The 25,733-nt window shown below is 48.5% G+C and overlaps 1 protein-coding gene across 1 annotated transcript in view; it reads left to right on the plus strand.

Moving 5' to 3' along the window:
- Mthfd1l (methylenetetrahydrofolate dehydrogenase (NADP+ dependent) 1 like) overlaps window positions 1–25,733 on the plus strand; it is a 118,645-nt gene that overhangs the window by 38,308 nt on the left and 54,604 nt on the right. The window contains exons 12-20 of the mRNA XM_048354286.1: window positions 3,759–3,895; window positions 6,027–6,073; window positions 7,780–7,887; window positions 9,118–9,192; window positions 11,155–11,257; window positions 12,674–12,750; window positions 14,500–14,640; window positions 15,133–15,201; window positions 19,597–19,708. Coding sequence (XP_048210243.1) covers window positions 3,759–3,895; window positions 6,027–6,073; window positions 7,780–7,887; window positions 9,118–9,192; window positions 11,155–11,257; window positions 12,674–12,750; window positions 14,500–14,640; window positions 15,133–15,201; window positions 19,597–19,708 — 869 coding nt within the window. The remainder of the gene's footprint in view (window positions 1–3,758; window positions 3,896–6,026; window positions 6,074–7,779; window positions 7,888–9,117; window positions 9,193–11,154; window positions 11,258–12,673; window positions 12,751–14,499; window positions 14,641–15,132; window positions 15,202–19,596; window positions 19,709–25,733) is intronic.

A 25,733-nucleotide genomic window follows, 5' to 3' on the forward strand; every position in this document is an offset into this window, starting at 1 on the left:
TCCCCCTCTGCTTAAGATGGGAGGGTTTGGCTAAGACCTGATAAAGCACAGTGATAGAGCCCTTGCCAGCTTTAGAGAGAGTTTGGGTTCAATCCCCAGTAAAGAGGAAAAAGCAAGTTGTTAAAAAAAAAATCAGATAATTTATAGAAACTTCCAGAAGGTGTCTGTATATAAGAGAAGGAAGAGTCGCACAGCAATGTTTCATAGTAATTCACTCTATTTGTGCTTGTCCATTTAGGAAAAATCTTGAGGTGGCTTTCCTTGAACTGGGAACACAGAATTGACACTTTGAAAACATAACCTAGGGTAATTGTTATCTAGCTCCTAACTTGGCGTCAGACCAGCAGGCCTGGCTTCTAGCCACGTGCTAGATGCGGCTGGCTCCCACGGCAGACGGGGCCCTGGGCTGATGGCAGCTGTGCAAAGCAAAGCCTTCACGCTGTCCTTGTGCCAGCAGAAATGTGCGACTGAGCTGAAACCTGCCTGCCGTGTCAATAGAAGTGAAAATTGAACCTGGATTGCAATTACAGATTGAACAGCAGGAAACCTGGAATAGTGGTACACGCTCCGTGCTTTAACAGATCTATAGAGTGAACCAATGATTAAATGTTCTTCCTTTGCAACTGCATGAAAAGCTGCCCTCGGAGGGTACAACTCGGAGATCGATGTATCTATCCCTAGCAGGGCTTGCAGAATTCTAGATAATACATACGCCCCAGGTAATGGAAGAATTCATCGTCTCCCCTCCCCCATTCGATAAATGGTGTTTTGGTTTGGTTTTGTTTTGCTTGTCCTAGTGCTTGAACTCAGAGCTTAGGCACTATCCCTGAGCTTCTTTTGCTCAAGGCTAGCACCCTACCACAGCACCACTTCTGGCTTTTTCTGTTTCTGTGGTGCTGAAGGAATTGAACCCAAGGCTTCATGCATGCTAGGCAAGCACTCTACCACTAAGCCACATTCCCAGCCCCAGAAGCATTTATTTTTTAAAATATTTTTTTCCAGCATTTCATCCACATATCCATCCTTCTCACACTTCTCAATTATTACCATTTTGTGTCTTAAAGTCTGTAATGTAAATCATTCCCTATGCGTTAGAATTCTGATACTCAAGACATTTTTCAGTAAACCTAAATCACAATAGTTGGGTTATTGCACATTTGAATGATGTGTAAATGGGATTTAAATATATCAATAGGGGGATTAAAAAAAACACCTTATATCATTAATAACCCCAGATGCAAAGCAGATTGGTTTGAAAGGCTGCTCTTCTAGCTGTAGGATTTCTATGCAGTGAGGGTCATCTGTCTTCTATCATCTCCATGTCGCCTGGCTTTTCCACCTACACATCACTTTATTTGCTTTGCCTGACAAAATGAAAAGTATTGGGAATTGTTCAAGGAAAGAAGCCAAAAGAATCTTCGGGGCTCTTGAGTTTTACATATTTTCCCAGTTACACTAATGAAAAGGAATTTTGTTTGAGAACTTGACACAGAGTGCAGCTGCAGGGCATTCAAATGTGCACTGGGTCTCTTAACAGCTTCTCGCTGACCCCCGTGCAGAATAGTCTAGAATTCAATTGCCTGGACAGAGCAGTCAAAAAAGGAAGCCCAGAGTGGTAGATGAATGCACTGAATTTTACACTGAGAAGCAATGAAAAATCATGTCATTTCACCTTTTTTTTTCGTGCTCATTGCTAAATACCTGACTTGATTTGATTTCTTGTTTGTTTTTTTTTTAGTGCAATGTAAAAATAACCTTTTGTTTACCTCTGTATCCTGAGTAAATATCTGTGAGTTTTTCTTTTATTTGTATGACTTGCAGAATAAGAACAAAGGGGTTTAGGAAGAAATACAACCCAATGGACTATGGAGTTTATTGTTAGATAGTAAAAGGCCATGGTAAAGGATATGTATTCATAGGCTGGTGGAACGTTTTGTTTTAGAGTTCATGGTTAGGCCATGCCCAAGCCATTGATTCTGCCCAACAGGATCCTGGCTTTAGCAAAGCCTCCTGCTTTACCCCTTGCTGCTGGATAAACAGTCTCTTTGGCTTTAGATTGTATCCAAATTGCCACAGAGCATTTTGGCAAGTTTTTACCAAAGTTGACAATAAATATTACTTATCTAAGAAAAGGCACCATTAAATCATCCACTGCACCTCAGACAGGTAACAGAGATGAAAGAAAGTAAGGCTTGTCCTTCCCTAGCAAGATTATGATAATCCATCTGAAAAGTCATAAAAAAAAAAATCACATAAAAAATTCTCTGGGCACCAGGAGCTGGTGGCTCACACCTGTAGTCTTAGCTACTCAGAGGGCTAAGATCTGAGAGGCTCACGGTTTGAGGCCAGCCTGGGCAGGAAGGTCTATGATATATATTCTTTCTTATCTCCAACTAATTAGCAAAAACACAAAAATACAAGTTGTGGCTCAAGTGGTAGAGTACCAGCCTTGAGCAAAAAAGGGAAGCTAGAGTATAAGGTCCTGAGTTCAAGGCCTCATATTGACAAAATAAAAAATGAAAATAAAGGCTTTAGGGTTGGCCTGGGACGGTATATGCTAACGTGCAAGCTATTCAAAATCACACCAACATCGCTGTAAACTACATGATTGTAGAAGTAGATAAAGAAGTACTGTTATTAGGAAAAGATAAAGGAATACAGTGCATGTTCTTTTTGAGATGACCTTGTTTGTTTGAGCTAAGTCCAAGGGGAAAAGAATTAAACAAATTTTGGTATCTAATGCAGGAAGAGAGAAAAATAAATTTTTTATTGCAGCTCTCCTTTTATGGCTTCCAATAAATACATCCTACTTTTCTGATTTCCCTGAGTTGTATTCATTGGCAACAGGCTGCGAGGTCCCTGTGTTTCTAATTAAGAATTGGATCCCGGCTGGAGTTTTGAGGCGATTGTGGCTGGGCGGGTCTGCCGTTGGCTGTCTCCTCCGGCTGGGCTAGCACATCGTTGGGAAAGAAGATGGGATTGTTCATGTAACACGGTTAAAGTTTCCCACTGATTGCAAACAGCAGATGCTGATGGGGTTCCTGTACTGTACTGTGTCTTAACACTGTGTAGGCTTCCATGCCAGGGCTTTTGACTGCTTTTATTTGCATTGGGTGTTTTGTTGTTGGTTTTTTAAAGGCAAAACTACGTGGTTGACTCAAAGTCAAAATACCTTCTGTGACTCTGAGCCCTTGTTCGTGTGAGTGTGTGTGTGCGTGTATGCACGCGTGTGCTCAAGCATGCATGCACCAGTATTGAGACTTGAACTCAAGGCCTTGTATTCTCAATTGGCTTTACACAGAGGGTGGGAAATGTAGGCTCTCTTCTCCTCCAGGGAGTCTGACTCCGCCTCATTCACTCAGGACCTTTGAGCCTTTGGCCGCTTCCCAAATAAAGGGTGCTGCAGTACCGAACTACCCCCAGCCAAAGACAACACCGGCTTAGAAATGTGAAGGCTTGGTTGGTGCTTCCGTGGAACCGTCTCTTGGAATGGACGAAGCTAAACATCACTAGCCCGTCATTTGTTCTTTGGCCCCGTGTTCTCTTTCCTTTCTGTGTCTCTTTGTTGACTCGGGCCTAACTAAGCATGGCGTGAATGGTGAGGGGAGAGAGAGCTGGGCCAGGAACCTAGGTGCATCGGCGAGGGGTTTGTTCTCTACCTCTGCTCTGCACCTCTCATCTGGATCTGGCGTCTCAGGTGGGTTTTACCTGGATTGTCTTTCACATGTGGTTAAATGGACTTCCTGGTCCCTCATCAGGATCACGCCCACGCCCCTGGGAGAAGGCAAGAGCACCGTCACCGTGGGCCTGGTGCAGGCGCTCACTGCCCACCTGAAGGTCAACTCCTTCGCCTGCCTCCGGCAGCCTTCGCAGGGACCCACCTTCGGAGTCAAAGGTACCTAGCAACTGCTCTCTTGACGGATTTATTGCCAAACTAAAATGTATTCATGCAATGAAAAGGAGGGAACAGAATCTGAGGACAAGCAATGGTTTTCTTGTCCTTCAGTCAGTTCCCTAAGGCCTTATTACTGACTTAAAACTGAAGAACATGGGCTCATGAGGATGAAGAAGAAGATGGTGATGAGGATTGTGATGTTGGTGTAGTTGTACATAGGGGTTACAATTCCATAAGTCAGGTTATGCTTCTTGATCCGTCACACCTTTGATCATTCCCCTGCCCCTCCCATCCTTCTCCTTCGAACTAGTCTATGATTTTACAACAAAATTGGGGGGGGGTGGCAAACTTTAAGAAGAAAGTCATCCATGGAGTTAGGAGTTGTCAGAAGAGATTTGGGCACTGGTAGCTCACTTCTGTAATCTTAGAGGCTGAGAGCTGAGGGACGTGGTTCAAAGCCAGCTGGAGCAGGCAAAATCCTTGAGACTCCTATCCCCGGTTAACCGCCAAAAGCCAGACATGTGTGGCTCAAGTGCCAGCCTGTGAGAGAAAAAGCTGAGCGACAACGCAAAAGCCTGTGGGAAGAATGGGTACCTGTAGACCCCTTCCTGGTCCGCAGGAAGAGCGGCCTCTGGACTTCATCCTCCTGGGCACGGGTTCTTCAGTGAGGCCCCTACATGTTTGGCTCTGTTGTTCTGGCCCTCATCCTCCCATTCCAGCCTTGGGGGGCAGTCGGGTGGGGGGGTTGTTCCCTGTACAGGTCTGGGCTCATGGGTGTTGCTGTGCAGGCCAAGCCCGGGGAGCCGTGGAGACGGGCTGGCTGAGCGCGGGCTGGGGTGAAATTCATCTCTGGCTCTGCGGGGCCAGTGTCTGGCACGTCCCGTTCATTACTCCTGCATTGGTTCATCATGAAGTCATTGCCGAGCTCACTCACAATAGCTCGATTGCTGCCGTGACTTGGGTGTTCCTGGCAATTCATGGGGTTTTAGCTGTATTATGTTTATATCGCTGTTACAAATATTAATAATGCCTCGCTCATTAAGTCCTGATAATGCAGGGAGGGTTGTGCATGATGGAGTGGAAGGAGCCTCGCAGTTGGATCGAGGGACTCCAGCTTTGATTCGCAGCTGGGTCTCTTAACGGCAGTGTGACCTGGAACCAGCCACAAGGCCTTTGAGCTTATTTGTAAAATTGTAATTATGGCTGACCAGGTTATTGCAAGACGAATGGAGCACATTGGACAGGATACATGGCCAGGCAGGTGCTCTATCTACTACATTTACTGTGTGTGTGAGAGAGAGGGAGAGAGAGAAAGAGAGCGAGAGAGTACTGGGGCTTGAATTCAGGGTCTAGGCACTGTCCTTCAGCTTTTTTTTGCTCAAGGCTGTCACTCTACCACTTGAGCCACAGCTTCACTTTTGGCTTTTTGGTGTGTAATTGGAGATAAGAGTGTCATGGACAGCCCAGGCTGGCTTCGAACCGCCATCCTCAGAGCTCTGCTTCCTGAGGAGCTAGGGTTATAGTTGTGCGCTCCCAATGCCCGGTGCCTTGCGTTCTCTTTGAATCGCAGCCCACATGTCTGTCCACACCAGCCTCTGGACCGCCATCCTCGCATCCCGCTGCCGGCATAGCAGGCAGGACCAGCGCTGCACCTGGCTTATAGGTAGTTTTTAACAAAGATTTTTGATACTTCAACATCTGATTTCGATGACACACACGAACCTAGACCCAGTAATTGGTTTTTTTAAAAACAACCATCTCCTATCCAAAGGTACATCTTCCAGTAATGACATCTGCTGCATTTGCATTCCTTTGATTTTATTTTTTTTTTTCTGAGACAAGGTCTCACTATGTAATCTAGGCTGGCCTGGAGTTTACCATCCCCTGCCACGAGGTCTCCCAAGTGCTGGGATTGCAAGTGTGCACCATCCTGCCCGGCTACCTTTGTTTTCTAAAGAAAGAAACAGTTGTCTTGAAAAATCCATAACTGGACGGAGTGTGTACTTTTTGCAGCAGCAAACATTCATTCCTGGCTCGGGCTGGAATTTCATCTGGTGGGCGTGGCCTGCCGGGTCCCCAGGCCTTGGTCCTCCCCGTGTGACTGACTTCTCTTCATTGCTCTGTTGTTTAGGGGGAGCTGCGGGTGGCGGATACGCCCAGGTCATCCCCATGGAGGAGGTGAGTCCTCCCCAGGCAAGCTGGGGGTCCTTCTGGATGCCTGTGGTCCCTCCACCCACAATCTCACCCGTCATCCCAAAGCCGGAAAGACCTGGAAAACCAAAAGCATCTGTGTAGCTCACACAGTGGCAGAACATGGCACGGCCTGGCCAGGAGCTGGGCCTGGATTGTGCGGATGAGAATCCGCTTTCTCACGACTTCCTGCACCCGGTGGGTGCTCACCTACACCCTGCCTGGAGTGTTCGATGGATCACTGACCACGTATCATACTGCCTTTCTTGGTTCCACCAAGTTTTGAATTCCCAAACCCATGTGCCATGGAACTTTCAGGAACTTCAGCACTCACCTACGTTACGCTGTGTTCAGACTCCCTGCTTTCCCCTGTCCGGTTCAGACCGTGTGCTTCCGGAGGAAGCCACAGTGGCGTTGATGCCTGCTTCCCTGAGAACTTCTTCATCTTCCGGTGACCCTTCGCTGTCCCCTTCTCTCACCAGTGTCCCTGGCCTGTCCCTTCTGACCTGCCTTAGCCTCAAGGTCAACAGGACAGTAACAGGAAATAGATTAGGGTTTCTAAGACCACGCTAGCCCCCGTGCAGAGGACAGACTTATAGCCACTGCACAGGGCATCCAGTTGTCCCATGAGGAGACTGAGGGTGGCCCAGGGGAAAGATGGTGGCCGTGAGGATGGAGAGAAGGACAAGTTCTTATTTGTTCCCTGATGTTTATGGATTAGATGTGGGTTGAGACAAGGCATGAGTCCGGAATGCAAATCAGTGGAGTCATTTATTGAGATGCAAAAGCAAGGGCTGACGGCTATGATGTTGTGGAGTGTGATAAAGAGTCAAGGTCCCAAGGGAAAGAGCCCTCTCTGGGGGCCTAAGAGCCACCCAGGAAGACTGGAGACCTGGCTCAGGCAGTAAAACATCGGCCAAGCACGCAAGTGAAACCTTGACATTGAAGCCCCTGAGTTCAAATGCCAGTACAAACAGTGGGGGAGGGGGGGCAGGGGGAGAGAGGGAGGGAGGGAGAAAAAGAGAGAAAGAGAAAAAGAAGGAACCATCAGTTACCATTTTACTTGTCAAATGGCTAAAGGTGGATTTTTAAAAATAGAAGTTAATAGCAGGTTTTGGCAGCAAGGGCTTGCAATGCGCTGAGACCCCGGCTGGAGGGTTGTTGCGAAGGCTTGCTGGGAGGAACGGCATTCTTGAGCCTCTTTGAGGGGGGACGGCAGTGTGTGACAGGAAAGTGAGTGAACGCCTAGAGACTTGGCAATAACCCCACAGAAGATGTCTCCTTGAGCTGGGTGTTCATGGCTCAGTCCTGCAGTTCTAGCTATGCAGAAGGCTAAGATCTAGGGGGATCATAGTTCCAAGGCCGCCCAGGCAAGAACATCCTTTTTTTTTTTTCATCGTCTTCAATTAAGCAACAAAAAGCTAGAAATAGAGCTGTCATTCTAATAGGAGAGTGCTAGCCATGACTGAATAACCCCTAAGCTCTGCCTTCAGAACAGAAAGGGAGAGAGGGAGAGAGTATTACACCTCGCTGGAAGGATTTGTGATGTACTATGTTGTCAAGTGGAAGATCTTGTCAGATGTGGGCCATATGTTGGACATTTAATCGCCATGTTGTTTTATTGATTCCGGCAGCTTTTGATGACTGCCGTGGCAGTTTGAAACAAATAGAAAGATGTTCTGTTTCATTTATAGTTCAACCTTCATTTGACCGGAGACATCCACGCCATTACTGCCGCCAATAATTTACTAGCTGCTGCCATTGACACCAGGATCTTGCATGAAAACACTCAGACAGATAAGGTGAGAAGGAATCCCATGTCTGCTGTTTGGGGGAGGGAGAGCTTACCCTGGGGTTCCTGAGCCCTCACAGGGTTTGTGGGTTAGAGAGTCTGTAAGCACTCTAAACTTTTGTACAAAATGCTGCTAATTTTAGAGTCAGATATGGTGGAACGTGCTTGTAATCCCAGCTATTTGGGAGGTAGAAATAGGAAGATTGTGGTTTGAGGCCAGCCTGGGTAAAATAAAAAGCAAACAACAAAAGTTAGTGTGAGACCACCCTTCAAAAAAACAAGCTGGGTGTGATGGCCCCAGTCTATATCCCCAGCTGTAAGACAGAGCTAGGAGTTGTGAGGCTGGCCTTGAGCCACAGAGTCTTCATTCTTGAAGAAAGGGCCCATGTTTTGGTTAGGTCCTCAAATGGGTTTAACAGTGCCCTGCTGTTAGGAGAATCCTACTGTCCTCGTTAAGTTGAACCTTATTCTAGATGGTGTCTAGTTTTAAAGGTAATTGATACACAGGTCCAATCTCTAGGACATGGACAGATATCTTTTTTTGGGGGGGCGGGGGCCAGTCCTGGGACTTGAACTCAGGACGTAGGCACTGTCCCTGAGCTTCTTTTGCTCAAAGCTAGCCCTCTACCACTTGAGCCACAGCAACACGTCTGGCTTTATCTGTTCATGTGGTACCAAGAAGTGGAACTCAGGGCTTCATGCATGTTAGGCAAGCGCTCTACCGCTAAACCACATCACCAGCGCCCCACCCCCCAGTATCTTTTTAAGATGATGTTTTAGGCCGCTGGCTTAGATGCGCTGCTAAAGAACCCTGTGGCCCTGGTGAGGACTCACCTGCATGCCGCCTAAACGGCAACTCTCAGCGGCAGTAACAGAGTCCCAGGTTCCAGCCCCTCACCCACGCCGTCGCGTGGAGTGGGCACTCGGTCGTGTTGTCCAGTCGTCTGCAGTTGAAGGAATTCCCCGGAGAGTCTTTGGAACATAAACCAGATAAGCGTGAACTTGACGGTCATAAGGCTGTAGATTGAGAAATATATTTGTGGAAACTCTTGGCACTGTGCGTTATTTCAGCTTCAGGGCTTTTATGAAGATGATGGAATTGAAGTCTGCATGGCTTATCTTAGTCTCCAAGGTTTAGGAGGGCCTGTTTGGTTATAAACAGAAAAAACTTTGCCATACTCTCGACTGGGCCTGTGTGGTTGACCTCTTGACCTTCAGTGGGCTTTCTCTTTGTCCTTAGGCTCTGTATAATAGACTCGTTCCTTTAGTGAACGGTGTCAGAAAATTCTCGGATATTCAACTCGCTCGGCTGAAAGTAAGTTTCTATTTCACGCTATATATATATATATATATATATAAAGAAAATATGCTAGAAAGCCATCAGGAAGTTTCTGCCCAAGCCAGAGAAATGTTGAACTTGCCTTGATTTTGGTTTGCAGATCCTCTTTTGGGGTGTTAAACTCTAAAGAGACTGAAGAATGTATCCGCCAGAGCTCAGGATTAGACGCCTAACTCTGGATGGTAAAGCCAAGAGCCAGGTGAACCAATAATTAACTCTTTGAGGACTCATTTTCCTCATGTATGAGATAAGAGGACTGTTTGCTAATCTACAGCACCCTAACCAACTAACAAATAGCATTTCCATGTGTCTTTCCTTCCAAAGAGAAGGATTTGGAAGATTTGTTACATTTCTCAGAAATGACCTTGAAATGAACTAACCTTGAACATCCATCTTCTGGGAGAGGTTGCCTTTGTTCTTGCCCAAACTTCTCACCATGTCTTTGTCACTAGTGCACTTTATGCTTGGTCCCATACCCATCCCTTCCCCCAAGTCTCTGCCCGGCAATAAAATAGAACCCTTCCTGGCATGAGTGGTCTAATGGTTTAAGACCATGGTGTAAGTAGTCGTACACAGTAGGCTGAGATCTGAGGATCAAATTTCAAAGTAGCTTGGTCATAAGAGTCTCCAAGACTCTTACTTCCAATTAACCAGCAAAAAGCCAGAAGAGAAGATGTAGTTCAAGTAGTAGGTGCCAGCCTTGAGTGAAAAAGCTAATCAAGGGCTGGGGATATAGCCTAGCGGCAAGAGTGCCTGCCTTGGATACACGAGGCCCTAGGTTCGATTCCCCAGCACCACATATACAGAAAACGGCCAGAAGCGGCGCTGTGGCTCAAGTGGCAGAGTGCTAGCCTTGAGCGGGAAGAAGCCAGGGACAGTGCTCAGGCCCTGAGTCCAAGGCCCAGGACTGGCAAAAAAAAAAAAAAAAAAAAAAAAAAAAAAAAAAAAAAGAAAAAGCTAATCAAAAGTGTGACGTCCTGATTTCAAGCCCCATTACACACACACACACACACACACACACACACACACACACTCACCTCCTTAGGTGTGCTGCCTGCCTGTGCTATCACACTTGTAATTCTAGCCCTTAAGCTGTGGCATGGTAATCTCGGGTTCAAGGCCACCCTGGGCTAGATAGCAAAATCCTGTCTTCATCTGCTGCCCCTCTCCCAAAATTCACCCTGTGGCTTATTCTGACCCAAATTTAGTTTGGTGAGGGTAATGAATGATTCCATAATTAGCAGCTATAACAGGCTAAGTTCCTATTTATTGGATCTTTTGTATACGCTTTCATTTTAATGAAATGCATTTACTTTGAAGTAAATACATACACTTTTTTTTTTTTCCCTGCAAGACTAGGTCCAAACCAAGCTTGCAATCCTCCTGCCTCAGCTTCCCAAGTTACTGGGATTCTAGGCATGAGATCCCACACCTGGCTGAAACACACTCTTAGGATGTTTTCTTTACAAAAACCAGTGCCTTAAAATAGCATCTTTTTTTTTTTCTCAATGCATTACTAATTCCTTGTTTTGAAACTGAGACCTATGCTTTACTTGAATTGGTATTTGTGTTTGCAAAGAACTAGAACTAAGGCCTCTGTTTTGTGGGCAATGATCGGGTTTCCTCCGAGCGCGCCCGGTGCTCACCCAGAGCAACCTGGACGGCCTCAGCCGCCATGCTGTGTGCACAACTGGACTCCACTAGCAGATCTGTTGCTTTAAGGGTGTTTCTACCTGCAGAAGATACTTGGACTTTGACATTTATTTCTGTGATTTGACGTAATCTAGGATCTACTCAAAATAAAGTCTAATGTTGTTGTTTTCTTTAAGACAATACTAATGGTGGGGAAAATAAAAACCAGAGCATAATCTTGGCTCCCTTTCGGTTTCTATTCCTTCTCTTACTCCCGGTGTGTTTTGTTTATTTCTTAATTACTAGAAACTGGGCATAAATAAGACAGATCCTAGCACGCTGACGGAAGAGGAAGTAAGTAAATTCTCCAGGCTCAACATTGACCCCGCCACCATCACGTGGCAGAGAGGTGGGTGCTGGGAGCCGGCCAGGAGGACCCCCGCTTAGGTTGGTTTGCAGTTTTGTGTGGGTGTTTCCCCCATCCCTCCAACTCCTATTCAAAGCAGCAGCTTGGCCTCACCGGCCTCTTCCGAAGGTCCTGGGGAAAGTAATCTTTCCTGCTTCTGTTCTCTTTGGCCTCTTATTTCCATATTTAAAATACCTTTTAGGCAGGCCTCAGTGGCTCACACCTAGAATCGCAGCTACTCAGGAGACAGATCTGAGGATTCCAGTTCGAAGCCAGACAGACAGGAAGTCCATGAGACTCACGTCTCCAGTTAACTGGCAAGAAGTCAGAAATGGAGCTGTGGTTCTAGGAAACGTCCTTCCCTTTTATGGCCGTGTAATAGTTTGTGAGCTTGCATGTGTGTGCATGCAGTGTTTATCCATTCATCTACTGATGAAGAGTTGCTTCGGGTTTTTGATGTTTATAAACAGAGCTGCTGTGGACAAGGGTATAAAAAAATCTGTTCAAGTCCTTGCTTTTAGAATTGAATAACTGGGTCATGTGGCCAATATGGGATTAGCTGTTGCTTCTTCCTCTTCTTCTTCTTCTCCTTCTTCTTCTCCTTCTTCTTCTTCTTCTTCTCCTTCTTCTCCTTCTTCTCCTTCTTCTCCTTCTCCTTCTCCTTCTCCTTCTCCTTCTCCTTCTCCTTCTCCTTCTCCTTCTCCTTCTCCTTCTTCTTCTTCATCTTCTTCTTCTTCTTCTTCTTCTTCTTCTTCTTCTTCTTCTTCTTCTTCTTCTTCTTCTTCTTCTTCTTCTTCTCCTTCTCCTTCTCCTTCTCCTTCTCCTTCTCCTCCTCCTCCTCCTCCTCCTCCCCCTCCCCCTCCTCCTCCTCCTCCTCCCCCTTCCCCTCCCCCTCCCCCTCCCCCTCCTCCTCCTCCTCCTTCTCCTTCTCCTTCTCTTTCTTCTTCATTTTTTGGGCCAGTCCTGGGGCTTGAACTTAGGGCCTGGACACCTGGACACCTTCCCTGAGCTTCTTTTTGCTCAAGGCGAACATTGCACCACTTGAGCCACACCACCACTTCTGGCTTTTACTGTATATGTGGTTGGTACTCAGGAATAAAAACGCAGGGCTTCATGCATGCTAGGCAAGTCCTCCACCACTAGGCCACATTCCTAGCCTGGGATTAGCTTCTTGAGAAGCTGTATTGACTTCTTGTGACTTAGGTTTTAGTGTAAAATATCACCCTTTCAGAAATACTTTTCCTTGCTGCCTAACTAAAACCAGTTCCCTGTCATCTCTTCTGACAGTCTACATTACTTACCACTAGCAGAGAATTTCCCTGAGGAAAACCCGACCCTACCCCTTGTTTGATACGCCCTCAGCAGCCTAAGAGGCCAGTCCAAGTTTGTCCACTGAGTCATTAATCTCTTCTCTTTCAGTACTGGACACCAATGACCGATTTCTGCGAAAAATAACCATTGGCCAGGCAAGCACGGAAAAGGGATGCTCCCGGCAGGTAGGTGGCGCTGTCCTCCTGGAAGGTGACAGTCATCCCTCTCCCCCCCTCCCTCCCAGGCCCCCCAACTCCTCCCCAGAGCCCTGGGAGTGTACCAGGGGCAGGAAGGTGCCAGTATCCTCTTCCTGTGTGCTCTCAGTGTGTTTGTGGGAACAGCCATGGCGGGGGGGGGGGGGGGGAAGATTTCAACATACATTCCTACACATTTTACAGGAAATCCACCCAGATCTGCATAGCAGCAAGAAAGTGAAAATCTACACACACACACACCCTGGATTTCATTAACCAGAGGATAAACGCCCGGTTAGGCTTAATAGTTTGGGAGAGTTTTTCAAAGAATATTAGCCTACTCCCCCAAACAGCAGTGTGAGGCCTGCCTTCCTCTTACAGCTCAGCTCTGATAGGGGTCAATGGTGTGCATAAAGTTATAGCTTTCACATTACGTTTTTATTAGTGGGGGGAGGGGGGGAGCACGAGTCCTTTTTACTATCATCATCTAAACCCATGGCTAATAGATGTTGGCCATTTTCGAGTTAAAAAGCAGTGCCGGAGGCTCATGCCTCTAATCCTAGCTACTCGGGAGGTTGAGATCTGAAGAGCACACGTCGAAGTCGGCCTGGGCACTCTCTTGAACTTGTCTCACTTGGTCTCGTGCCCGCCCCCCTGACCCTTGGGGAAGAAGAGCCTTAAGCTGGAGGTCAACCGCATTGTTCTGTCCAGAGTCAGCTTCCTTAGCAGCTGAATTGTGATGCGGAGAGAGCACACATCCCTCCTGTCCCGGCTTCCCACGGGGCTGCGTACAACCTGGGGCCGAGCCCGGGGAAGAACAGGAAGTCCAGGGAATGTTCTGGCTTTCTAGGCTGGAAGTGTTAGGATCTGACGTGGCCTCCTGAACAGCTGGCAAGTCATTTAGTGCCACCTGTGACGCGGCGCTGAGGTCTAACTTTGAGGAACTGGTCAGCCCGTGTAGGAAGCCTGTTGTTTATCTGTGCTGGACAGACAGATCCTGCTTCCTGGACAGACCAGCCCTAAGCACAGAGCTAGCCAGTGGGCTCTTCATTATTCAATCTGTACAGACCACTGGGGGTCACTCACAATCCTCCCTGCTGGGGATCACAAGCGAACCCCCACTCTGGCTGTGATGATACATGCCTCTAATCCTGGCCACTTGAAAGGCCGAGACAGGAGCATTGAACGTTCCGGGCCAGCCTTGGTCCTGGCTGACACAGCAAGAATCTGTCTCAAATATGAATAAACGGCTGGTGTGGTCACAGGTGCTTTTATTCTCAGCCCTTGGCACATGCCTGTAACCCCAGCAGTTGGGAGTCTGAGGCAGGAGGATCATGAGTGCGAGACCATCCCGGACCAGATAGTAGGATCTTGTCTCCAAAATCAAAATACATTGATACATTAAAAATAAAAGGAACAGAAGCAAGCCCTCCCGTGTGGACCCTGCCCGCCTGGCGTTAGCCTGGTTGGAGAGGTACGCAGGGCAGATCCTGGCGTTAGGATTTAATTCCTGGTCAGAGCTGGGCTACGGCGACTTACCGCACGGGGCCACGAGCAGGCGTGGCCGGCGTCACCCCAACCCTGTGGCTCCACAGAGCGCAGTGGGCAGCCCGCTCCCCGTGCCCAGCCCCAGGGCGGCCCTCCCTCCACAGTCCCTTCGTGGCTAAAATCTGGCCGCCCGGGGGAACTGGGAGCCCGAGCACGCCTCAGCTGAGCGCTGCCTTTGCTTTGTGGGTCCAGGCCCAGTTTGACATCGCCGTGGCCAGCGAGATCATGGCGGTCCTGGCCCTGACCGACAGCCTCGCGGACATGAAGGAGCGCCTAGGAAGAATGGTGGTGGCCAGCGACAGACATGGGCAGCCCGTGACGGCCGAGGACTTGGTGAGTGCCGCGTGGAGCTCCGGCGGGGGTTCTTCCTCCCATCCGTACGAGCCGGGGGTTTCTGACGATCCCTACTTCTTCATGATCTCACTGGTATTTTTCACAAAGCTTGCACCTGGCTGAGGCCAAGACATGCGAAATTATTTCTTAACGTCTGGTCATTCTTGCCACTCCTGAGAACCTTGCTTCTTCTGCCTGAAATGAGATGTTGTTTGTGGATGCGGGCCCTGGCACTTGAACTCAGGGCCTGGGCATCGTCCCTGAGCTTTTTTTTCTCAAGTCGGGCTTGAACTAAAGCTCCGCTTTCATCTTTTTCTTTTTCTTTTTTTTTTTTTTTGGTAGTTAGTTGGAGATAAGAGTCTCACAAACGTTTTTGGCCCAGCCTTCTTACAACCATGATCTTCAGTCCTCAGCTTCCTGAGTAGCTAGGATTGGAGGCGTGAGCCATGAGCACACAGCCTAAATGTTTGTTGTTTTTCTCTCTCTCCTTAGGGGGTAACAGGTGCTTTGACTGTCTTGATGAAAGACGCAATCAAGCCCAATCTGATGCAGACCCTGGAAGTAAGTGACTTTCTTTTTATAGTAGCTGTCTGTGGCATTTGCCGTCATTGAAGTGTGCATGCCGGTGTGTGTGTGTGTGTGTATGTGTGTGTCTGTCTGTCTGTCTGTCACTGCAGAACACATGCCTTTCCAGCCAATATAAGCCTGGAAAGGACCTTCACAAGAACTTCCTGGTCATTTGGGGAGAAAAACAGTTTAAAACAAGTTTACAGATTCCTAGATATGATTCAGATCTTCGCTGGTCCGAGTAGAAAGTTAGAAAGTCCACCTCTGTCTAATATTTCAGTCAGTTGTACAGGGCACATTCACGTGCTGTTTTCTGGTTTATGTGGATTTTTCTTAATTTATCATATTGGGTCTGGGATATTTTCATTTGTGTTTCCATAATAAAATACAGTAAACACTGAGACATGTTTTTCAGGAAAGTGTGTTGTGCTTTGCTTTGATGATACTGTGTTTGCAAACGTTGACATTTTTCTTTTTATTGAACTGAAATTTTACAACCAAGATGCTTCTACTTTAATCCAGTGTTCTAGTCACTCAAGCATACTCATTTACTTGAGGGGTTGTCTAATTCCTTCCCCCCCCCCCCCCCGCAAGGAGATGCTAGAGTTTGAACCCAAGCAGGGAGGTATCTGTGGTGTAGGTTGAGCAGAGACTCCAGTGGAAGGCCAGGAGTGGGGTGTAAGGGTGATGGACTGGTATTTATTTCCCCAGTTCCTGGGGAAATCCCTTGTTGTAGCATTTACCAATTACCATGGTATAAATATTTCCACCAGAGTCCATTTTTGACTCCCTTCTGGAGGTCACTGGCCATAGAATTGGGGGAAAACGTATGCCGGCAGTGGCCATTTGTCCTCAACGTTCAGTGAGTGGAAGGCAGGGAAAGGTGTACAGAGAGGGCCACCGTTCTGAACACGGCAGAAAGATGGGGACTATCCGTCCATTTATTCAGCCAATAGACAACCAGGTTTGCATGTCTGCTGTGCTGTTTACGTCTGTGACCTGGACAGAGTCTTGAAACAGCCCGGCCTGAGGTACAATGGTACTAAGTATCAACTAACCCAGCAGGGTTATTATAAAGACGATTGATGAAGTACCTGCTGTGGAGCAGTAGGATGGGAAGTGCTAAGTCCTGCCAGGGCCCACAGTCCCTGCCTGAAGCCTGGATGAGGTGGGTGTGGCAGTTAGCAGACCAAGAAGTGCATGATCATGTGACTGGGTGGCGAGGGCTGAAGGAGGAAGTTGAAAGGGAATGAGGGTCACAGTGGCACGGTGAGGTGCTTCTCTTTGTGACCTGCCTGCCTGCCTGCCTGCTCAGGTACTACCTGAATAGGTAAACTGAGGCTGTGGTGAACACGCGCTTGAGGAAATACATCCCAGGTGGGGGGCAGGAGGGGAACCTTGTGCAGAGACTCTTGGGTGGGAAGTGTTTCCCATCTGAAGGGCTTGGGCAGAGAGAGCTGGGAGCCACAGATCACAGCCAACATGGCAGCTGTGGGCGCGGCTCACGGGTGTCTGTGAGCCGGGGCAGGGGCCCTGCAACCAGGTCCTCTGTCCCCAAGCATCTCCTCGGCATGCAGGCCAGCTCTGGTGTGCACCGTTCTAGAGCCCAGCAGCCACTCCGTGACCTGTGACCCCCACGGCCCGTCCAGCCAAGAGGACAGAGAACTAGGGCCAGGACCCCCGAGTCCTTGGGGCCTCCGCTTGGATCTGATGGCATGGTCAAGGTCGCCTGCTCTCGGCACTCGGGGGCAGCGCTGGGTTCTGCCTTCGGGGACCCGCTCTGTACCCTTGCCCCCTGGCTCACCCCAGCCTTCCATACTTGGTGGGCCTGGTGCTTTTAGGTGTGTGTGCTCCGTGGTGAGAACACACCTGCCCTCCCCACAGACAGGACCTGAAGAGACTGGTGTTTGCACCAGTGCCGGGGCTGGAACTCAAGACTCATTCATGCTGGGCCTTTGCACTCAGGGCTGGCCCTCTACGACGTGAGCCACACCTTCCCTTCCCGCTTCTTGCTCATTCATTGGAGATAAGACTCCGTCTGTCTGTCTGTCTGTCTGTCTGGTCTGGCTCTGAACGTCAACCGTCCAGGCAGCTAGGCCCTCAGCTTCGGCCCCACCTAAGGGTTTCACCAGCTCCCAATGGGACCTTGGCAGGGCTGCAGGCCCAGGCTGCGCACCCTCGTTCCGTAACACGCGCGTCGCGCGTATCAGAGCGTCGCATCGCACTATTGTTTATGAACGGGAAATGCAAATGTCAACCCGCAGACGCTTTGGCTAAGGGGTTAGTCCCGTAGCCTCGAAAATAAGACTGGTCCTGTAAAAGATAAACATCTCTCTTGTGTCTTTCTCTAATCGACGTATTGCTTTGGATTTTGTGGCCATGGGGCGGGGTTATCTGGGGACGAAAGCGTGGTGGTGACTCAGGCAGGTGGTCCCCTACGTCCCCTGGAGAGCGGGGCCTTTGTCACCGACGGCAGTCCGCAAGGAGGACAGCCGGCCAGCCGCGATCGGCGGTCGAGCGCGTGACCTTGTCCTCCTTGTGCTTTGCCAGCCGCTCTTATTCTCCTCCATAGCAGCCACAGTGTGCCCAGATGGCCAAGGGGAGGAGGGGAACGGAGGCTCAGACCTTCTCCACAGCATTTCCTGCAGGTCCCGGAAATGTTTCCTGATAGAGGCGAGACGTGGCCGGGAGCTGGAAGTCCGTGCGCGTAGATTGCCTATGAAACACATCCCCTGAGCGTCAGGGTCCTCGCTGGATCCCCACACGTCACCTGGCCGCCTCAGAGCTCTTCTCCCTCCTGGTGGCTACAAGAGGAAGAGTAAAGAAAGCCCACTGAGAAACTCTTTCTTTCCAGAGGTGACCCTCCTGGAACGCTCTTCCTGCTTTCGTTCACCTTGCCCTGGTCTTTGAACTATGTGCAGCTAGTCACCTGTGGCGGGCGTGTTCCAGGGTTTCTGGATCCCCAGCCCCTCCCATCCCCGCCCTCCACTCCTGGCGGAGAGCCTGTGTGTTCACAGGTGGAGCGAGCCCTTGACCCCCATGAGCACAGCCCCTGAAGGCTCTGATGGGGCCTACGTGTAAAATTCTTTCACCTACAGCTAAAGCCTGTTGACATTGGTAAAGAAAATGGCATTTCAAATGAGTATAGTCACTACTTATGTTTAGAACATTAAAGTCTAAAATGGTTTTTGTAGGGTGTGTGTGTGTGTGTGTGTGTGTGTGTGTGTGTGTACACCCTGGTATTGGGACTTGAACTCAGGGCTTCACAATCTTGCTTAGTTCTTTCACTGAAGGACGGCACTCTACCACTTGAGTCACACTTCCGCTTCTGGCTTTGTGCTTATTAAGTGGAGATGAGAATCACAGGGATTTTTCTGCCCAGTTTGGCTTCACACTGCAATCTTCAGATCTCCGCCTTCTGAGTAGCTAGGATTATAGGCATGAGCCAGCAGCATCCTGCTAAAACCTGAAGCTTTTGAGGAGTCCTTTGTATTGGTTTTTCTTTTCTTTCTTATTAATAAGAACTATATTAATACTTTACTGTAAGTAAAATTCTTCTTTGCCTGCATTATTCTTAAGAACACCAGATTTCTAATATATTTAATTAAATGATGAGACTTAATACTTCTTAAGATTAGGAAAGAACATTATGAAGAAAACTAAAAACAACCTAAACTTAATCTTTATGTAGTTGGTCTGCCATGATTTCCACAATTCATTAATTGTATTGATTTATATGCTGTTTAAATTTTACTTTAATTTGACTGATTTCATTTTTGTTGTTGCTTTATTGGAGTTTTTGTTGTTGTTGTTGTGTGTGTGTGTGTATGTGTGTGTACGCACGCATGTGCGCCCTTGAGCTTGAACTCAAGGCCTTGTGCTTGCCAGGAAAGCCCGCTCTTAAATTGACTAATTTCTCAGTGGCAAAAATATTGAAGAATAGCTGGGCGCTGGTGGCTCATGCCTATAATCTAGCTATTCAGGAGGCTGAGATCTGAGGATTGAGGTTCAAAGCCAGCCCAGGTAGGAAAGTCCATGAGACTCTTATCTCCAGTTAGCCTCCAGAAAACCGGAAGTGGCGCTGTGTCTCAAGTGGTAGAGCGCTAGCCTTCATTCAGCTGACAAGCACAGGAATAGCACCCAGGCCCAGAGTTCAAACCCCATGACCACCACCAACAACAACAAATATATTGAAGAATGTAGACTAATACTGTCCTTGTCCTGGGATGCATAGGAATTTGGTGTTTGAAGGAGTCCGTGTGTTTTTCTCTTTGAGAGACACTGTGTTTCGAATTTACAGCACAAACCAAAGTGACTCCAGGAGGTCTGTGATGCTCCACACCTGGGCACCTGTGTGTCCTCATTGAGCTTTGCTTTCACTTCCTGCAGGGCACCCCTGTGTTCGTGCATGCCGGCCCCTTCGCTAACATTGCTCATGGCAACTCTTCTGTGTTGGCGGATAAAATCGCCCTGAAGCTGGTCGGTGAGGAAGGATTTGTGGGTGAGTCATTGCTTTTACCTTGACCTTTTATGGAATATCGATGTTGTTGTGTTGTGTTATGCCAGTACTAAGGCTTGAAATCAGGTCCGAGGTGCTGTCCCTTAGCTTTCTCACTGAAGGCTGGCATTCTATCACTTGAGCCACACCTCTACTTCCATCTTTTTTGGTCATACAGACTTTGCCTGGGCTTGCTTTGAACTGCGATTTTCAGATCTCAGCCTCCTAAGTAATTAATACTACAGGTGTGAGCCCCTGGCACCTGGCTGTGATGGTTTTCACGTGAGACATACTCCTTTAGATCAGTCTTCGTAGGTGACTTCAGTACCAGGGAAGTCTTAGGTCTGGTTTACACCTCCCGTACACAGAGCTTGCTTCTCGGAGCCGAGGATGCAGTGGTGATCAGAACAAAGCTAGCCCGGCATCCGTGGAGTAAACTATCGAGTGCTGCATCTGTAACGTAAATGGATATCTGTCTTCTCTTCCTGAGATCCTGATACGCTTTAGTGACTTCACGGAGAGGAGATTCCAACCAGTAGACCTGGACATTTCCCTAGGAAGAATTGTAGATATTTTGCCCCTGCTATGAAGGTAGAATGCATAAAGTTTTCTCTATTGTTGCCAGCCCCAATGTTACCCACAACAGCAAGGCTGTAGGCTAACAGAAACCAAACATGGCGTCATGATAGGGATAAAGTACATCATTCACGAAGTGAAGGCGGGGTGTGGGGGGGGGGAGCCAAATCAATCCCAGCTCTGCACCTCTCTGCAATGACATCACCAAGTTTATTCCAGGTTATCGAGACCCATTTTGAGAATTCTGTATAGACATAAAGTCCGGATCAAGTAGGGATTTATGTAATTCCATGCCTCAGAGGTCTGTGTAGAATACCGCAGTCATGGCCTTTGCTTCTCCGGTACCGAATCCATGTGGAGAATGGCTAGACATGCTGTCTGGATGGATTTGCTCCATTGATCACGCGTAATGGTAGAGCTTAATGGCCGAGGGAGCTGGGGAAGGGCGGACATTGAAAAATTGGTCTGCTTAAGTGGTGATTTGAAGGCATCTACTCTGCAAGGAAGCTCTCTGCTTTATGCTGACTGCTCTCTCTGCCTCGGGACCAGGCCTTAGGTTGTCAGGAAGACACATTTACAGAATATGTATATCATTTTGGCAAAATACCTTTAATGGTATATGTTGATGACATCATCAACATTGTTTTGTACACGAGACAGGCTGGCTCTCTGGGTGACCTTAGCCTGTGGGTGTGACCCCCTATGGACACTGTCATCTAGAAAATGAGCTGTTGGTTCTTTTTGGCTGGTCGTGGGGCTTGAACTCTGGGCCTGGGCACTGTCCCTGAGCTCTGTTGCTCAAGTTTGGCACTCTACCACTTGAACCAGAGCTCTACTCGGTGCCTTTTGTGGTTATTGGGAATAAACGTCTCACGGGCTTTTCTGCTGAAGCTGGCTTCAAGCCTTGATCCTCAGATCTCAGCTTCCTTTAAGTAGCTGGGGTGACAGGGGTGAGCTACCAGTGCCCAGCTTCTTAATTCATTTTGGGACCAGTTTTCAGACAAAGACCTTCCCTCTTGTGGGCACGTCATCCTTGAAGCCAAGGGTCCTCTCAGGGAGGGTCAAAACCCCCAGAAATCTGTGAAGAGATCTGGTGGCCCTGAAATGTGTATTTAGGGGGTCTGTGTGTATAGACATTTTGTTGAGTGGCAGAATGGCTGCAAATTCTTCTTAGACTCTTAAAGAACACCTGGCTCGGGAAAGATGGGCAACAGTGAGTTCTGTCAGAGTCTGTAGGTGGCATTGTACCTTATTCCCCCTCCCCCCGCATCTGTGTCTCTCTCCCGTCCCCTCCTCCCTCCCACCCTTTCTTCAGTCGTGGCTTCTCCACCTTGATGACCTTATCTAATCTCCATCACCCCCTACAATTCCATAGTTTCTACCTCTTATGCCTGGAGATTAAATCCTAACATGAGTTGGGGTTTCTTTTCTTTTTTATTTCAGCAGAAGGAGGGGGCAAACCACATTAAAACCATAACTCTCTCCTAAAATTCCTGTCTGACCTTGAGCCTCAGCATGGCAGCCGCATCTCGCGCCTGCCTTGGCCCCAGTCCTTTGGAGGCAGGTGATAAATCTTCCCTCAGAAGCTGTGGCCGTCTCTGGGGGGGGGGGGGCCCACATACTGGCTCGCCTGTCCTCCCTCTCCATTTTTATTACTATGAAATTGTAAATACGCCTCATTTTTGTAGAGGCAAACCAGACCAAACTAAACATTGCAATAATTTCATCCACTTTTAGGAAGGGAGGAGAGGGGAGGGAGGGGAGGGGAGGGGAGGGGAGAGGAGGGGAGGGGAAGTAGGCAGGGAAAACCCTTGAGTTTCAGAGGTTTCAAAGCTTCTGATCCGGATTGCTCCGGGCCTTCTCCCTGTTGACATTGTATAAAAACACTGAGCTAATCCTGGGCTCCGCTTTCATACTCAGGAGGTTTTTGCTTGAGTCATCTTGCCCGTAATTAAATCAAGGGTAAGTGCTGAGTTATTAGAGCCTGGCTGGAGGTTGCCTGAGAGCTCAGGGAAGCGCTAATCATGAAGCCTGTTCTTTAGTCCGAAAGCCTAACACTGCAGGAGAACAGAGGCCTTTCCTGGAGCCTGGGGCTGCCTCCCTCCTCCCCTCCCTCCTCCCCTCCCTCCTCCCCTTCCTCCTCCCCTCGTACCCCTACCTCCTGGGAGTGTCAGCCAGGTACCCCCGGCTCACACCTGTTGTAATCCTGCCTACTCGGCAGGATGAGATCTGAGGATCACAGTTTAACGCTAGCCCAGGCAGGAAAGTCCACGAGAGTCTTCACTAATTAACTAGCAAAAAGTCAGAGGTAGAGCCGTCGCTCAAGAGGCAGAGCTCCAGCCTTGAACAATAAAGCCAAGGGACAGAGCCCAGACTCTGGTTTCAAGCTCCAGTACCAACTCGTGCGTGCGCACACACGCGCGCGCACACACACACACACACACACACGCACGCACGCGCGCGATAAGTAGACACTGTTAATGTACACAGATTGAAAAATAGCCATTGCTCATGAAACCCAGCGGCACTGAAACTTGAACATGTTGCTACTCTGTGCGTTTTAGGGTTTGCTGGGAATTTTCTGTCCTAGTAGTGTCTGGCGGAGGCTTGGTCCTTCAGCAGCAGTGTTTGGAGAAAGGTCTTGTGGGACAAAGGCCCTGGGGTAGCGCTCTTACTGATGTGTTTCTTGAAAATGGTCTCCTACGTCTTTTTTTTTTTTCTGTTGGGATTGCCGGTTTGTTTGTTGAGACAAGGTTTCGCCGGACAGTCCATCGCGGCCTGGAGCTTGTTGTGGAATCTGGGTGGGCTAGCCTCCCTCCCGCTGGTTATCCTCCTGCTTCTGCCTCCGCACACGCTGGGATGAGGCCCCACTGATCGGCATGACATGGGTCACTAAAGTAGCTCACGATGGCCATAAGTAGCCCCTAACTTGATTCTCAGAAGAAAAACATAAAATGGGACTAGGGAGATGGCTCAGGTGGTAGAGCAACCTAGCAGGCAAGAGGCCCTGAGTTGAATCCCGCATACCACAATCATCAGGAAGGAAGGAAGGGAAGGAGAGAAGAGGAGAAGGAGGGAAGGAAGGAAGTGGTAAGTCATTGCAACCTGTTTCAGTGGGCAGCCTGGCTTCCATTGTGTTCCATGGGGCATTAGGCTAGTAAATGGTTAGATGGAGCTCGTGGGCTGTCACTGGCTCCATTTGCTTCTGTGCCTCGCCTTTGGAAATGTAACCTTCCTGGATTTCGTGCATTCCCTTCTTATTACTGCCCATATATTCCTTTTTATATATTGAAAACGTCACAAAATAAAATGAAAATCTTAGGAACAGGATTTCCTAATTAAAAGTTGCCATGATGGGAGGGGGAAGGGAAAGAGGGAGGGGGGAGGGGGGAGTGAGGGACGAGGTAACAGTACAAGAAATGTATCTAATGCCCAATGTATGAAACTGTAACCTCTCTGTAATTCAGTTTGATAATAAAAATATATTTAAAAAAAAAAAGTTGCCATGGTGCCAGTAACTTCCAGAACCTGACCTTTGAAAGCCTATGTGGAATTAAGTTAGATGATGTTGCGTCATGCTGATGCTAATAAAATTTGTTGCCCATCCTCTGCTGTAATGCAATAAGAATGAGAATTAATGGAGATAGTGGCTTCGGAATAGCTGAGTGTACCCGGTTGCCGGCTCCCGCTGGCCTGGGTTTGGATGGCTCTTTGTCGTGTGCTATCTGTGACCCGAGTTGGTTCTTGTCCCCTGCCCTTCCCCCCCCCCCCCCGCCTCCTTTTCTCTACTACCTACTTGAAGGCTACTCTAGAGATGGCGCGCAGAACTGGGTGCGTGGCGCAGAAGGAACACTGCAGTCCATTCATGTTTATGCACCCAGGAAGAGGAAGTATGGACCACGATCCAGAGACGCCCCAAGATCAGAGGGTTGGGACTTGGGAAGAGGAGAGGGAAACCCAGGATATGGTAGGTTGTATAGAAGACCTCCACTCTGTACTGTCTGAAACTCTCTGGAAAAGGAGAGGGAGAGAGACAGAGACAGAGACAGAGAGAGATCTAAGCGGGGTAACACTTTCTCTCTGCTAACAGGATGACTCCCACCATGAGATTTCTCAGTGGTTTCCCCTGGAACCTAGCCTGTCTTCCAGGGCAGTGGAAGTGGCTTGTTCAGGTGGATGGGGAGCGTGTCTGTGGTTGAAGTATTTTAATGCATGTATGAAAGGAGAACAGTGAAGGCAGTTGGAGTTGTTTAAAAAGGTGACAGTGGGGCTAGGAATGTGGCTCAGTGGTAGAGGGCTTGCTTAGCATGCATGAAGCCCTGGGTTCGATTCCTGAGCACCACATATACAGAAAATGGCCAAAAGTGGCGCTGTGGCTCAAGTGGTAGAGTGCTAGCCCTGAGCTAAAAGAAGCCAGGGACAGTGCTCAGGCCCTGAGTTCAAGCCCCAGGACTGGCAAAAAAGAAAGTGACAGTGAAGCCGGGCACTGGTGGCACACGCCTGTAATCCTAGCTATTGCTATTCAGGAGGCTGAGATCTAAGGATTGTGGTTCAAAGCCAGCCTGGGCAGGAAAGTCTGCGAGACTCTTAACCTCCAATTAACCACCAGAAAACTGGAAGTGGCGCTGTGGCCCAAGTAGTAGAGTGCTAGCCTTGAGCTGAATAGCTCAGGAACAGCACCCAGGCCCTGGGTACAAGCTCCATGACTTTAAAAAAAAAAAAAGTGACATTGGGATAATGGAGAGTGATAGAGGGGGCAAAGGTGGTATGAGGAACATTGTACATATGTGTGGAAATGTCACAATAAAACTCCCTTTAGCCAGGGCACCAATGCCTCTGAGTATCACCGTTCAAAACTAACCTGGGCAGGAAAGTCTGTGATACTCTTTATCTCCAGTTAACCATCAAAAAGCCAGAAATGGAGCTGTGGCTCAGGTGGTAGCACTGGCTTTGAGCAAAGCTCGGGGACAGTGCCCAGGCCCTGAGTTTAAGCCCTCTCCCTTCGTCATAAAACCAGTTCACTTCCCTGTTCACTATTTGGCCAGAAACTTCCCGGTCGTACTGCCACCCCCACCACCACCACCCCCCCCCCATGGAATTTTTCCTGAGATAATTCATATTCTAGGATCCCATAGTGTCTGAGGTTACAGCATGATACGTACATGATGTGTACAGTTTACTCGTCTAGCATCCATTGCTTTTGTATATTCTCAGAGGGAGCATACAGAAAGTACGAAGTTGCTTTGTGCTGCTGGTCCTCCGTGGGCACCTGGGGAGGAATACGCTTTGCTTCTTGGAGGGGGAGGTGGCTCTCTGGCACAGGATAGGCAGTTAGCAGCATCCTTTGGTTGCCAGTGACAACCAAAAATGTCACGCATCGCGATGAAGGAACTGCCTCTGGTCAAGAACAACTGAACTAGCCCAGCGCTGGTGCTCACACCTGTAATCCTGG

This window comes from Perognathus longimembris, chromosome 9, assembly GCF_023159225.1.
Source record: "Perognathus longimembris pacificus isolate PPM17 chromosome 9, ASM2315922v1, whole genome shotgun sequence".
Lineage (NCBI taxonomy): Eukaryota > Metazoa > Chordata > Mammalia > Rodentia > Heteromyidae > Perognathus > Perognathus longimembris.